Source organism: Lepus europaeus, chromosome 16, assembly GCF_033115175.1.
Source record: "Lepus europaeus isolate LE1 chromosome 16, mLepTim1.pri, whole genome shotgun sequence".
In the NCBI taxonomy this organism is placed as follows: domain Eukaryota; kingdom Metazoa; phylum Chordata; class Mammalia; order Lagomorpha; family Leporidae; genus Lepus; species Lepus europaeus.
The window spans coordinates 4,642,006-4,655,756 of record NC_084842.1 but is presented as its reverse complement, the minus strand read 5'-3'; the positions used below and the strand labels follow the sequence as shown (position 1 = coordinate 4,655,756).

General features: G+C 38.9%; 1 protein-coding gene across 3 annotated transcripts in view; it reads left to right on the top strand.

Moving 5' to 3' along the window:
- Nucleotides 1-13,252, top strand: part of ADAM9 (ADAM metallopeptidase domain 9) — a 151,187-nt gene extending 137,935 nt beyond the window's left edge. For all 3 annotated transcript variants that reach the window (XM_062212891.1, XM_062212892.1, XM_062212890.1), the window contains 2 exons: nucleotides 9,600-9,667; nucleotides 11,896-13,252. In XM_062212891.1, coding sequence (XP_062068875.1) covers nucleotides 9,600-9,667; nucleotides 11,896-11,989 — 162 coding nt within the window. In that variant the 3' untranslated portion in view covers nucleotides 11,990-13,252. The remainder of the gene's footprint in view (nucleotides 1-9,599; nucleotides 9,668-11,895) is intronic.
- The last annotated feature ends 499 nt before the right edge of the window (nucleotides 13,253-13,751 follow it).

Here is a 13,751-nt window from a genome sequence, read left to right as displayed (position 1 = left end):
AAAGTGCTGTGTGGGCTATGGTGCTGTGGTTGCCCTTGCTCTGCTGGGCCCAGTTGGTACTTTGAGGTTCAGTCAACTTGCTAGACTTAATGTGTCCATGGGGTCTCTGCAAAGGAGATATGCAAGAACCTCTGTCTCCTAGTACAGTATGAATTCCAACAGTGACTCCTTACTCAAGATGGTGCCACCTTGCTGTGTCCCATGCTTTGAGGGTTGGGGGAGGGGACAGTGGTTTCCTTCTCTGAAACAAAGTAGCGGTGAATTTTCCAGGGAGCTTTCTTTATTGAGGTGCTGGTCTGTGCTGACTAGATTCCCCTATGAGAAAGGCTGCCTGAGTAAGGTATTTGGGCAGATGAGTTCATAATTTCTGTATCCTTCTCACAATCTGACCTCTTTATTGTTGTATCACGCCGCCTTTTGCTAGAGTTCATGTCAGTTTTTTTTTTTTTTTTTCTGGTGTTGAGTATTGCTATCCTTGATATCTTTTTTTATTTGCTTTAAATGGGTTTGTTTAGCTTAATTACTGATAGGAAAGGACTTACTATCGCCATTTTGTTATTTCTTAATGTTTTGTAGCTTTTGGACCTTCTTTCTTCTCTTTGTTGTTTTGTGTCTAATTTTTTTTAATAATAAATTTTTTTATTATTATTAACTTGAAATAGTGAGAGAATGAAAGAGCTCAAGTTTCCACATTCTGGTTCATTTCCCAGATGTTCGCAATGGTTGGGATTGAGATATGTAGAAACTGGGAGCCAGGAGCTCAGTCCAGATCTTCATGAGGGTAACAGGAACCCAAGTACTTGGGCCACCACTGCTGCCTTCCTGGATCTTCATTAGCAGGAAGTGAGGCAGGAACAGGAGGTAGATATTGAATCCAGCTACTTCATTATGGGGTGTGGGTATCTTAACCAGTGGTTTCAACTGCTAGGCCAAATGCTTGTCCCAATAGTGATACATTTTGATTGTCATTTATCTCTGTGCATATTCTTTTGGTATTTTCTTTGTGATTACCATTGCAATTACATGAAACATCTTAAAGCTACAAGTATGTATTTTAAACTGATAACTTCAAGTATAATCAAAAACTTTTTATATCCCATTCTTATGTTATTGCTGTCCCAGACTACCTTTTTGAAATACATACCATTAACATAGATTAATAATCATTTTTATGTTGGTTTTAAAGATCTAGTAAGATTCAAAAGTGTTATACGTACTCAGAATAGTATAAGATTATATTTTGTAATTTGTCCTAGTAGTTTTTATTTATTTATTTTATAAAATTCCATATGAATTTTAGCATTGTTTTCTTTAAGTCTGGAAAACTGTTGTTGATATTTTGATTATGTTACATTGACGCTATAAATTGCTTTGGGTAGTATGGACATTTTCATGGTAGTAATTCTTCCAAACCACGAGCAAGGAAGATTTTTCCATTTTTTTTGTCTTTTATTTTTTCTTTATTGTTTTATAATTTTCATCATAGAGATCTTTCACATCTTTGGTTAAAGTTATTCTAAAATATTTAATTTTTTTTTCTTAAATTTTTTTTTTTAGCTGTTCTGAATGGGACTGATCTTACAAGTTCTTTCTTGGCCAGACATTGTCTGTGTAAACAAAGGATATTGATTTTTGTGTGTTAATTTTATATCCTGAAACTTTACCTAACTCTCATGAGTTTCGGTAGTCTGTTAGTAGAGTCTTTTGGTTCACCTACATATAGAATCATGTCACCTGGAAACAGGGAGATTTTTACTTCCTCCTTTATAATTGTGTTCCTTTGATTTCTTTTTCATTTTTTTAAAAAAAATTCTTTTTTGACAGACAGAGTTAGACAGTTGAGAGAGGGAGACAGAGAGAAAGGTCTTCCTTCTGTTGGTTCACCCCACAAATGGCCGCTATGGCCGGCGCACTGCACCCATCTGAAGCCAGGAGCCAGGTGCTTCCTCCTGGTCTCCCATGCAGGTGCAGGGCCCAAGGACCTGGGCCATCCTCCACTGTCTTCCCGGGCCACAGCAGAGAGCTGGACTGGAAGAGGAGCAACCAGGACAGAATCTGGCGCCCCAACCAGGACTAGAACCTGGGGTGCCGGCGCCGCAGGCAGAGGATTAGCCAAGTGAGCCACGACACCGGCCGATTTCTTTTTCTTACCTAAAGGCTGTGGTTAAAACTTCCAGGACTATATTGAATAGCAGTGGTGACAGTGGTCATCCTTGTCTGGTTCCAAATCTTGTTGGAAATGCTTCCAATTTTTCCCCACTCAATGTGATGCTGGCTATGGTTTGTTAATATATTGCTTTGATTGTGTTACAGAATATTCTTTCTGTACCTAATTTGCTTAAGGTTTTCAACATGAAGGATGTTGTATTTTATCAAATTCTCTTTGCATCTATTAAGATAATCACCTGATTTTTATCCTTTAACTTATTATTAATGTGATGTATGACATTTATTGATTTGCATATATTGAACTATTGCTGTTTACCAGTGATAAATCCCACTTGTTCCAGGGGAATCATCTTTCTGTGTTGTATGATTCAATTAGCTAGTATTTTCATGGGAATTTTTGCATCCATGTTCATCAGGGATATTGGTCTATAGTTGTCTTTCTTTGTTATATCTTTTTGATTTTGAATGAAGGTGATGCTGGCCTCATAGAAGGAGTTTAGGAATATTGCCTCCTTTTCAGTTATTTTAAATAGTTTGAGAAGAGTTAGAATTAGTTCTTATTTAAAAGTCTGGTAGAATTCAGTATTGAAGCTCTCTAGTCCTGAATGTTTCTCTGTAAGGAATGTCTTTATTACTGATTCAGTCTCCATCTTGGTTTTTGCTATGTTTAGGTTTTCACTGTCTTCATGACTCATCTTTAGTAGATTGTATATGTCCAGGAGTCTATCCATTTTTTCCAGTTTGTTGGCACTTGGCTGTTTGTAGTAATTCCTGATGTTTGTTTTTATTTCTGTGTTATCTGTTGTTGCATCTCCTTTTTCATGGCTGATTTTATATTTGGGAGTCTTCTACCTCTTTTTGGTGGGAGAGTGTTAGTTGAGTCAATTTTGTTTTGTTTTTTTTTTTTTTTTTTTTCAAAGAACCAACTCTTCATTTCTCTGATCTTTTGTATCTTTTTTGTGTTCAATTTTTTTATATCTTTTCTAATTTCAATTATTTCTTTACTCCTACTAATTTTGGGTTTGGGTTGTGTTTTTTTTCTAACTCCTTGAGATACATTGATAGCTCATTTATTTGATGCTTTTTCAATTTCTTGATGTAGGCACTAATTGCTGTAAAATTCTTTTGACACTGGTTATGCTGTATTGCACGAGTTTGATATGTTGTATTGTCATCTTTATTCCTTTCCAGGAATTTTTTTTTAATTTCCCTTTTGATTTGTTCTGTGACCCACTGTTCATTCAGTAGTGTGTTGTTCAGTCTCCATGTGTTGGCATATTTTCTAGTGGTTCTTGAGTTGTTAATTTCCAGGTTCATTCCATTGTGGTCAGAAAAGATACATAGTATGGTTTCATTTCTTTTTTGAATTTGCCTAGATCTGCTTTATGGCCTAGCATATGGTTTATCCTAGAGAAAATTTCATGCACTGATGAAAAGAATGTGTATTCTTCAAGTGTGGGAATGAAATGTTCTGTAGATATCAGTTAGGTCCATTTGGTCTACTTTTAGATTAGCTCTGTTGTTTGTTGATTTTCTGTCTAGTTGATTTGTCCATTGATGAAAGTGGGTTGTCGAAATCTCTCATTATTATTGTATTGGAGTTATGTCTCCCTTTGAATCCATTAATTGTGGTGGAATGAGAAGGCCGTGCCAAGATGGCGCTGGCGAGTGAGCGTCAGTTACTCAGGAAATGGTGGTTGAACCCACCTGGCAGAGGAGCCTACCTGGCAACAGGCAGTGATTGGTTATGGCATAAACTGCCCCTTGACTGGATTAGCTGCCTCGGCTATATGAGCTGCTGCACCAACTGAAATAAACAAGTCTGCAAGCTGCTCACCTCTAGCCTGCTTTCATCTGACTTCCTGGTGTCTGTGTTGTGACTCCATGCCTCTTGCCCCCACCACACTTCTCCTCTCAGAACGAATCCACAGCAACAATTAATAGTTTTTTAAATAGCAAGATGCCTTGCCATTGGGTGAATATACATTCACTAAGTCACATCTTACTATTGGTTTGATCTCTTAATTCTTACACAGTACTCTTTTTTGTCTTTTTTAACAGTTTTTCTGTCAACATTTATTTTGTCTGATATTAATATTGCTTCACCTGCTCACTCATTTTTTTAAAATTTTTTATTCTTTAACTTTTATTTAATGAATATAAATTTCCAAAGTACAGCTTATGGATTACAATGGCTTCCCCCTCCCATAACTTCCCTCCCACCTGCAACCCTCCCCTCTCCCGCTCCCTCTCCCCTTCTACTCACATCAAGATTCATTTTCAATGCTCTTTATATTCAGAAGATCAGTTTAGTATATATTAAGTAAAGATTTCAACAGTTTGCACCCACGTAGAAACACAAAGTGGAACATACTGTTTGAGTACTAGTTATAGCATTAAATCACAATGTACAGCACATTAAGGACAGAGATCCCACATGAGGAGCAAGTGCACAGTGACTCCTGTTGTTGACCCAACAAATTGACACTCTAGTTTATGGCACCAGTAACCATCCTAGGCTCTCGTCATGAGTTGCCAAGGCTATGGAAGCCTTCCATGTTTGCCGACTCTGATCATATTTAGACAAGGTCATAAAAGACAGGGTGAGGATAGTAACCAATGTTCCTAAGAGTGGCATTAACCAGGTCTGAACAATTATACAGCATTAAGTTGGGAAGAGGACCATCAGTACACACAGGTTGGGAGTAGAGCCATTGGTGGTAGAGTAGAGGTTATGATTATGAAGGAATGAGGCCCAAGTGCGCTGGACAGGGTCTAGAACAAAGGACAGAGTCATTATTAGAGGAGCTAAGAAAGGTGCTGTCTAAGCTACAATTAAGCTTTCTGATTGAGAGGCAAATAGAACCTGATAGAAGGGGCTTGATAATAATCTGGTGGGCTTTAGGCCTTGTATGTTAAGAGGCCCAGACCTATCTACCTCTTCACATGGGGTACATCCTAAGGGAGGTGTGAACCTCCTAGGGGAAGGCACTCTGTTGACTTTCATTACTTGGCTGGCCTGGGAGGAGAGCTGGCCAGGTAAAGGCAGGGGTCATCTCTAACAAGAAATTTACAGTTCTGCCTGCAATGTTGCTGACCCTACTTGGCCATCCCCTCAGCTGTGGTGGTCACTTTGGAAGTTGGGCTGAGTGAAGGGCTTTTCAGCTTAGAGCCAATAAGATCTGTGGCTCTGACCTGGGCATCCTTCGACTCCAGGGCAGGTCCATTTCCAGTGATCCAATTCTTGGCATAGCTGCCAGGGCCTGCTCACTCATTTTTGCTTTCCATTAAAGTCGAATATCTTTTTATATGCTTTTACTTTTATTCTCTGTGCATCTTTGTTGGTGAGTTGTGTTTCTTGTAGGCAGCAAAGAGCTAGCTGGGTCTTGTTTTTTAAGCCATTCAGCCACTATGTGTCTTTTAATTGGAGAATTTAGGCCATTTACATTCATGGTAACTATTGATAAGTAATGACTTGGCCCTGCCTTTTTTAATGTAAATATTCCTATTGGCTTTTTTGGGTTTCTTTTGTACTTTTACTAGGATTTTTTTGAGCCTTCAGATTATTTCTTAAAGATGACGATATTTCTGTGTTTCTTGTGTAACACATCCTTAAGGTTCATTTGTAAGGCTGGATGAGTGATGACAGATTTCTTCTATTTCTATTTGTTATAGAAAGTCCTTATTTCACCTTCATTCATAAATGAAAGCTTTGCAGGAGATAGTATTTTAGGTTGATAGTTTTAAATACTTGTACTATGTCTCTCCATTCCCTTCTAGCCTGAGGGTTTTTGATGAAAAATCAGCTGTCGGTCTCATTAGAGATCCTCTGAAGATACGCTGGCATTTCTCTGGTGCACATTTTAGAATCTTTTCTTTATGTTCTGCTCTTGAAAGTTTGACTACATTGTGTCATGGTGAAGATCTTTCGTAGTCCAGTCTATTATGATTTCTGTGTGCTCTCTGTACTGGGTTGTCCCTTTGTTTCTCCAAATCAGAGAAGTTTTCTGTAAGTATTTCACTGAATATATCTTCTAATCCATTCTCTGTTTCCACACCACCAGGAACTCCTAAGACCCATATGTTGGGTCATTTGATAGTAGCCCATAAATCTCAATCACTGGCTTTTTTTTTTTTTAAGATTTTAATTATTTATTTGAGAGGTAAAGTTACAGACAGAGTATGAGACAGAGAGAGAGGCCTTCCATCTGCTGGTTCATTCCCCAAATGGCTGCAATGGCTGGAGCTGGGCTGATCCTAAGCCAGGAGACAGGAACCACCTCTGGGTCTCCCACGCGGGTGCAGGGGCCCAAATACTTGGACCATCTTTCCCTGCGTTCCCAGGCCATAGCAGAGAGCTGGATTGGAAGAGGAGCAGCTAGGACTAGAAACGGCACCCATATGGAATGCTGATATTGCAGGCAGAGGATTAACCTACTGTGCCACAGCGCTGGCTCCTCAGCCACTGTTTTTAATTTTTCTAATTTTGTCTTTTTTTGTTTTTTGGTCTTAAAAATTTCCAAAGATTTGTCTTCTAGCTTGGATATTCTTTATTCTGCCTCACCAAGTCTTTTGTTAAGGCTTTGCAATGTATTTTTTTATTTCACATATTGAAATTTTCATTTCTAATATTTGTTTGATTTCTCAATCACTAACTCACAGGAAAATTTTTCATTTATATCATATGTGGATTTCTTTAACTCATGAATTTGGTTCTTTTTGCTCCTGAAGAATCCTGTGATCATTCTTTTGAATTTTCTTTCAGGCATTTCATCCATCTCTTTGCTGTCACATTCCTATAATGAAATGTTGTTGTGTTCCTTTAAGGAAGTAGTATTTTCCTCCTTATTGTTGTTTCTTATATATCTGCTTTTATTTTTAGGCATTTGTGGAAACAGTTGTTTTTCTCCACTAATGGGTTTTCCTTATGAATTATACTTCTGTAGCTTAGTAGAGTGTCTGCTTCTTCAGTGAATACCCAGAGGCATGGTTTGGCTGTAGCCGGGGAGCTCTGGGCAGTGCTCAAAGGTGGAGTGAGAATCCAGGGTGAATGCCAGGTTGGGCATGGTAGATCTCCTTTATTGTCAGCAGGGGGGGAGGGTGGGATCATACCTGTTGGTTTAATCGCAACCTCACCTCTTCTCTGCCAAGGTGATAACTGCCTGGGTTAGCCCACAGTGGGTACAACTCTCACCCACTCTGGTGCATGTACCGTACAAGGATGTGTACAATCCCCAGTGTGAGCATGGAACTTTTTGCAATGACCCACAAGGCAGTCAGGGGGCTCTGAGCTTCTGATGCTAGACACAGTGATTGCCCAGAGACACAGCACACAAGGCTGCCACAATCATGGGGTACAGAGGATCTCCTCTCAGCCCTGCAAGCCTGCCCCATCCATGGAGAGAGCAGTGAAGTCCTCAGAGACAGTTGCCTATGTGTGCTTCACATTGGCATTCTGAGTCCCAGAGCCTGCTATAAGTTGTAAGGATGTGAGCACCTCACAATGCTAAATGGGTGCCCAGCCCTCGTGAACCCTCCTAGCCAGAGTCAAAGTCAGTGGGAACTGCAGATTTTTCTTTATGGTAAAATCCCCTAGTTATGCTCTGAGATCATCACAGCCTCTCTTGGTGCCAAGATGGTGCCTCTCCCCACTGGTTACCCAGCACCCTTGTGTGAGGATGGAGAGAAAGAAATGTGCTTTTCCTTTGCTGTATTAGGTGGGTACCTTGTTCCCCAGCCAGGGCTTCAGATTGGAATCAAAGTGTGGTCTACATGGTTCTCATGCAGTATCCCAGTGGCATGGGCTGCCTGTAGTCCTTCTCCCGCCTCACTCACATTAGCTAGTGTCTCTTCCAACCCCCGGATGCAGGGTTCATGTGTGGTGTCCCTGCTCACTGCTGTGTGTCTGCTCTGTCCACACTGCTCTACGGCATACCTCTTCTTTCTGTAGAATTTCTGCTTCAAACTTCTCTCCAAGTCATCCCTGGGAATACACTTCCTCTGCTATGTTTCCCTGGTCAAAATCACATTTTTTCCTCCTATTCAGCTATCCACCTGGGGCTGGTTCAGGCTGAAGCCTGGAGCCTGGAATCCATCCAGGTCTCTCTCGTTGGTGGGAGGTCCTCAAGTACTTGGGCCATCATCTGCTGCATTGAGATACATTAGCAGTTAGCTGGGTCTTTGACCAGCACTCTGCTAAAGGATTCTGAAGTTACAAGTGGCACCTTAATCTGTTGTGTCACAACGCTGGCCCCTACCTTTGAGTTTTGTATTTTCATGTGATTTTATGTTGCAGTTTATTGTCCATCCTCTTTACTTTTTGCTTCTCTGCTTCTATCATTTTGAACATCCCATTTTTGGATTCTCTGATACTTTGTTCTGCCCGGTCATGTCTGCTGTTGAATCCCTGTAGTGAATTTTTCAATTTTGTGTTGTATTTTCAACTCAAGAATTATCCTTTAATTCTTTTTCATAGTTCCTGTTTCTTTGTTGATATCATCATTTGGCATATATAATTCTCCCTATTTTGTGTAGTTGTCTCTATGTGCTGTCTTCTAATTCCATGAATATCTTTACAAAATGAGTGTCTATCAGCTAATTAATGTGTCTATCCCTTTATCAAATCATCATCCTGAGAAGTAGAATTTGTACCTTTAAAATGCTGTTACTGTGGCTGGGTAGAAAGGAATGCAGACATTTTCTTACATATCTTCTCCATGTTCATAGTACATGCAAATCATTTAGATATGGGGATGGGGGACAGCAGGTGATAGAAACACAGGAGTCAGATAGTGCTTAAGGTTCCCCAACACTGCATAGTTTGCCCCTTATAACTCAGAGCTTTAGGGTTTAACAATATATTATAGAGACCATCTTGGTCAAAGTTACTTAATCATGAATTTAGTAATTCCACCTGATCTTCCCTAACTTACACCAATATAATGTGATCAGTGGAAAATGTTTTAGCTTTGTACTTTTTTATTTGAGAACAAGTTATACAGTCTCCACTTTCTTGTAAAACTTTTTACCTCCCTTTGTCAAGGAAGAATATAATGAATTCCCAAATCAAGAATTACAGATTAATAGTATTTATAGTACCTACTAGGTACTAAATAGGTTTAAACCTCAGCAATAAACTTAGATTTTATTCAAGATATATTGATAACAGAAAATGTTATATTTTAATACAATTGGTTTTAACCAAGATTATAGTAGTTTATTGTTACTGACTAAAAACAATAAAGCCTTAAGAGAATTAAGTATCCCAAATTCAGTGATAAAGATATGTTGAATAAGTAAAATGTCTTTTAGTAATCTGTCATGTGACTTTAAGTGTGTTAATAAATTTCATAAATAAAATGATAAACTGTATGGAAATATATTTGTGATGACATTGTCATAATAACCTTTAAATTTTGTTTTCTTTTTAGCCTATATATGCAAACAGATTTCCAGTACCAACCTATGCAGCCAAGCAACCTCAGCACTTCCCATCAAGGTCTGAAATGAGTTTGTTTTAGATTGTTTGGCCAGAATAAAGCCTGGGGATTATTAATGTCTAATACTTTCCCTGGGGGAGGGCAGTGTAAAGATACTGATTGGGACATTCCCATCCCATATCAGAGTCCTGGCTTTGTAGTTGGATCCCTGCCACCCAGATGGGAGACTGGGATTGAGTTACTGGCCCATCCTGCGTTGTTGTAGGCATTTGGGGAACCATCAGATAGAAGATCTCTGTTTCTTTCTCCTTTTCTAAGAAATAAAATAAATTAATAAATGAAAATATTAAAAAGGCCAATATAATTAAAAATAATTTCTTTTATATCTAATTTAGACTTGAGTATTTAGGTTGTGAACTTGAGGGTAAGTTTAGAAAGAACACAGTTTGCATAAAGACTTTAAAATTTTTTTTAAAGATTTATTTATTAATTTGAAAGAGTTATAGAGGGAGAGATGCAGAGGCAGAGAGAGAGAGAGAGAGAGAGAGTTCTTCCATCTACTGGTTCACTCCCCAGATGGCCACAACAGCTGGAGCTGCACTGATCTGAAGCCAGGAGCCAGAAGCTTCTTCCAGGTCTCCCACAGGTGCAGGAGCCCAAGGACTTGGGCCATCTTCTGCTTTCTCAGGCCATAGCAGAGATCTGGATTGGAAGTGGAGCAGCCTGGACTTGAACTGGTGCCCATATGGAATGCCGGCACTGTAGGTGTGGCTTTACCTGCTATACCACAATGTTGGCCCCTAAAATTTTTTTTATAACTTGTCATGTTAGTACAGTGTGAAAATGGTATTTAAAGAAGCCTGAGCAAAACATGCAATCAACTGTTGCTGCAGCCTTTAATGTGTGTGATTCAGAAGCAAAGTCTTTTGAAATAACCAGCGGTAGGAGTACAGTTGGGTTGGGCCAGCCTTTCCATTGAGACCAGTTTGGAAAATGATGAGTTAGAAAATAAGTGGTTTGCAGGTAGTGGAGACCAAGGAAGAGACCAATTGTGGGGAAAGGTCCAGTAGAAGAGGAAGTCTAGTGATCCCAGATTTGGGGCCACTATTCTGTCCTGAATGGGTCCACCTTTTTTGAAAGTGATAACCAAGAGGCTAGGAAGCTGATGTATACCTTCAGCAAACTCACAGGGTAGTGGACAAACACTGCAATCCTGCCAAGAAGGAAGTACCCAGACTTTGTCTTGGAATCCCAGGGGTAAGAGTGAACTATACCCTTAACTGATTTATGTGATTTTTTTAAAAAATGTTTATCTCCTACTAAAAAAAGCCAGCTATAAAACAAAAGAAAGTGTTATGGAAACAAGAAGCAATAGATCATAAAAATAGAAGGTATTAAGTTAATAGTTGTGAGATATTGACTTTAAAATAACTATTATGATTATATCACAAAAGTAATAGTTAAGATTGAAAATTTCAGCACAGAACTGATATTTTAAAAAAGGAATCCATGTAAATTCTAGAATTAAAAAATTAACTGAGATTAAGGGACTCAACGGATGGGCTTAAAATCATAAGGAAAGGAGAAAATTTATTGCTACATTTTGGATTCCGTAAATACATGTGACCCCTCCCAAACCAAAAGTCCTTCAAGTTACAGTTACATTGCAACACTGAGGAGTGACCTCACATGTGATCTTTATTATGCAGTAAGAGTACATTGAACTCCAACTGAAAATGGAGAGAATGTGTAAATTGTGAGACACATATTTACCCCATGTGGTATTCTAGTGTGGTGGAGTTACACTAAAATTGGTTGTGTATAAGAACTAAGAGAGGTGAGTATACAAGTAATAGCCAGTAAAATTCTGAGTAGCTATTATGTTTGAGGGAGGAGGAATTTCAGCTCTATGCATGTAAACAAAGAACTAGGTTTACACTGAGCAGTAATTTGCTGCCTTTATATTCAAGCAGCAAATAAAGTGTGCAATACATGTGGTGGTCCCAACTTTCTTCTGAATTTAAATTTACAATGTTAAACATGTAACCTAGAACCTTCACTATTAAGGAGTAATATTAATTTAAGGTAGGTAGTTATTGCTTTTTAGACTCTACTTAGAGCCCTTTAACAATGGAATATCATATTTACAACAACCTCAAAATATAAATACCCTTACCTGTTTCAGGTGGGTTGAGGATGATGTTATGTTGATCTTGTAGTAAATATAGCATAATTTCATTCATTCCAAACCCACTATTAACTAACCCTCTTTTTTTCCCTCTCACAGGCCACCTCCACCACAACCGAAAATATCATCTCAGGGAAATTTAATTCCTGCTCGTCCTGCACCTGCACCTCCTTTATATAGTTCCCTCACTTGATTTTTTTTTTTTTTTAATTCCTCTTTTTGCAAAAGTCTTCAGGGAACTGAGCTTATACTTTTTCTTTCTGATACTTTCTTGAAAAGCCTTTTTTTCCTGTTGCAACTATGAATGAAAACAAAATACCACAAAACTGTACTAACACAGAGAAACAGAAATAAAGTGTAGGAGTTGAGAAATACAAGGAAGTGTGGTAAAGCCAGGGAATTTAGAGTAGCATTTTCATTTCCATTACTAAGTCTTATTCAGTCATCTGTGAAGTTAATGCACTTAACATAGATTGTTATTTTGAACACGATGTTGCAGTGATTCTCAAATTAACTATATTGATATAAAAGTTTTCGTTATGTGCTTAACTGTTATTTTGTACTTTTGACCTTAGTTATCATTAATGTAATTGCTGGTGAACATGTGATAACTAATAACCTGTGAAAACTAATTAGCCACCAAAAATACTGAATGATTTTCATATTGCATGGATTAATAATCATATGTTAGAATCTTGTCACTCATTCACTACATGAACAGTTAGTCTGTCTTAAGAATGCACAAGAACCACCATTAAAGTGTTACACTACCTTGAAAATGCAAAAAACACACTGAGTGTGTGTATTCACACAATTATTAGCTTCATTTTTATGATCTTTCAACTACAAGATGATTATTAGAAAAATGAATTTAATATTAGAATTTATTATGAATCATGTTAAAGCATGACATCCTTTTACAATAGCATTTTAAATTATCAGCTTTAAGGTACGAGGTATTTAAAAATGTAATCAGATATGCAGTTGATTCATGGCTGTAATAAAGCAGGAGCAATTTTAATACCTTCAGTCAGTTGAGCAGTTACAGAAGCACTTGAGAATTTCATGAGCACTTTAAGTCTAACATTTGAATTTTCATAGCTGGATTTTAAATCATTTAGAATGTTTACATTTACTAGGGTGAGCTGGATCTTGTCTCTTGTCACAGATATTTTCATAGAAATTTGGGTGGAAAAAAAGAAATGGTTTTCTTAAATACAAAAGTTAGTGTGGTATCTGTGAACGATTGTCTTAGCTTTATTAAAAATGAATTTTTACTATGTAAGAAATGGTATGGACAATAAAATTTGAAACACTTTAAATTTTTTCATAACCTTTCATAATAAAGTTTAATATGTTTATTAACTGAATTTCATTAGTTTTAAACGATTTTTTGGGTTGTGTATATGTACATATACAGATATAACATTTACAATAAATAATTTGAAATTCTGTCTCCCAGTATCTTCCTAAATACGCATTACGATCACAACAATTAAAGTTCTACTTTTAGATACAACCCTGGTGAAACCTTCACCGATACGTCTAACCACACCACCTTTGCTAACGTGTGTTACTAAAGGAGAACGCGTTGGTTCTCTGGGCCATCACACTGGAGGGGCAGGTGTGTGGGGGCCGAGCCCGGGGCTGGGGCGGCGCGCAGCCGGCAGCCTCCGGGCGCCGCGGGAATCCCGCTCCAGGGTCTCGCGAGAACACCGCCCGCAGATGGATAACGGCGCTCGACGGCTTCCCGCCCAACGGCCGCGCCGTCAGTTCCCGCTCGGCGCCCAGTACCAACGCCATGTTGCGCCTGCTGCTGCTGCTGGCCTGGCTCCGTGGCTGCCCAGCGCCGAGGCCCGGTAAGCCCGGGGCCCCGCCGTCCCTCGGGGCGGGGCGGCCTCTCTCCTGCGCTCCCGGAGCGGGCTCGGCTGCCTGCGACGGCCGCGGCCTGGCGC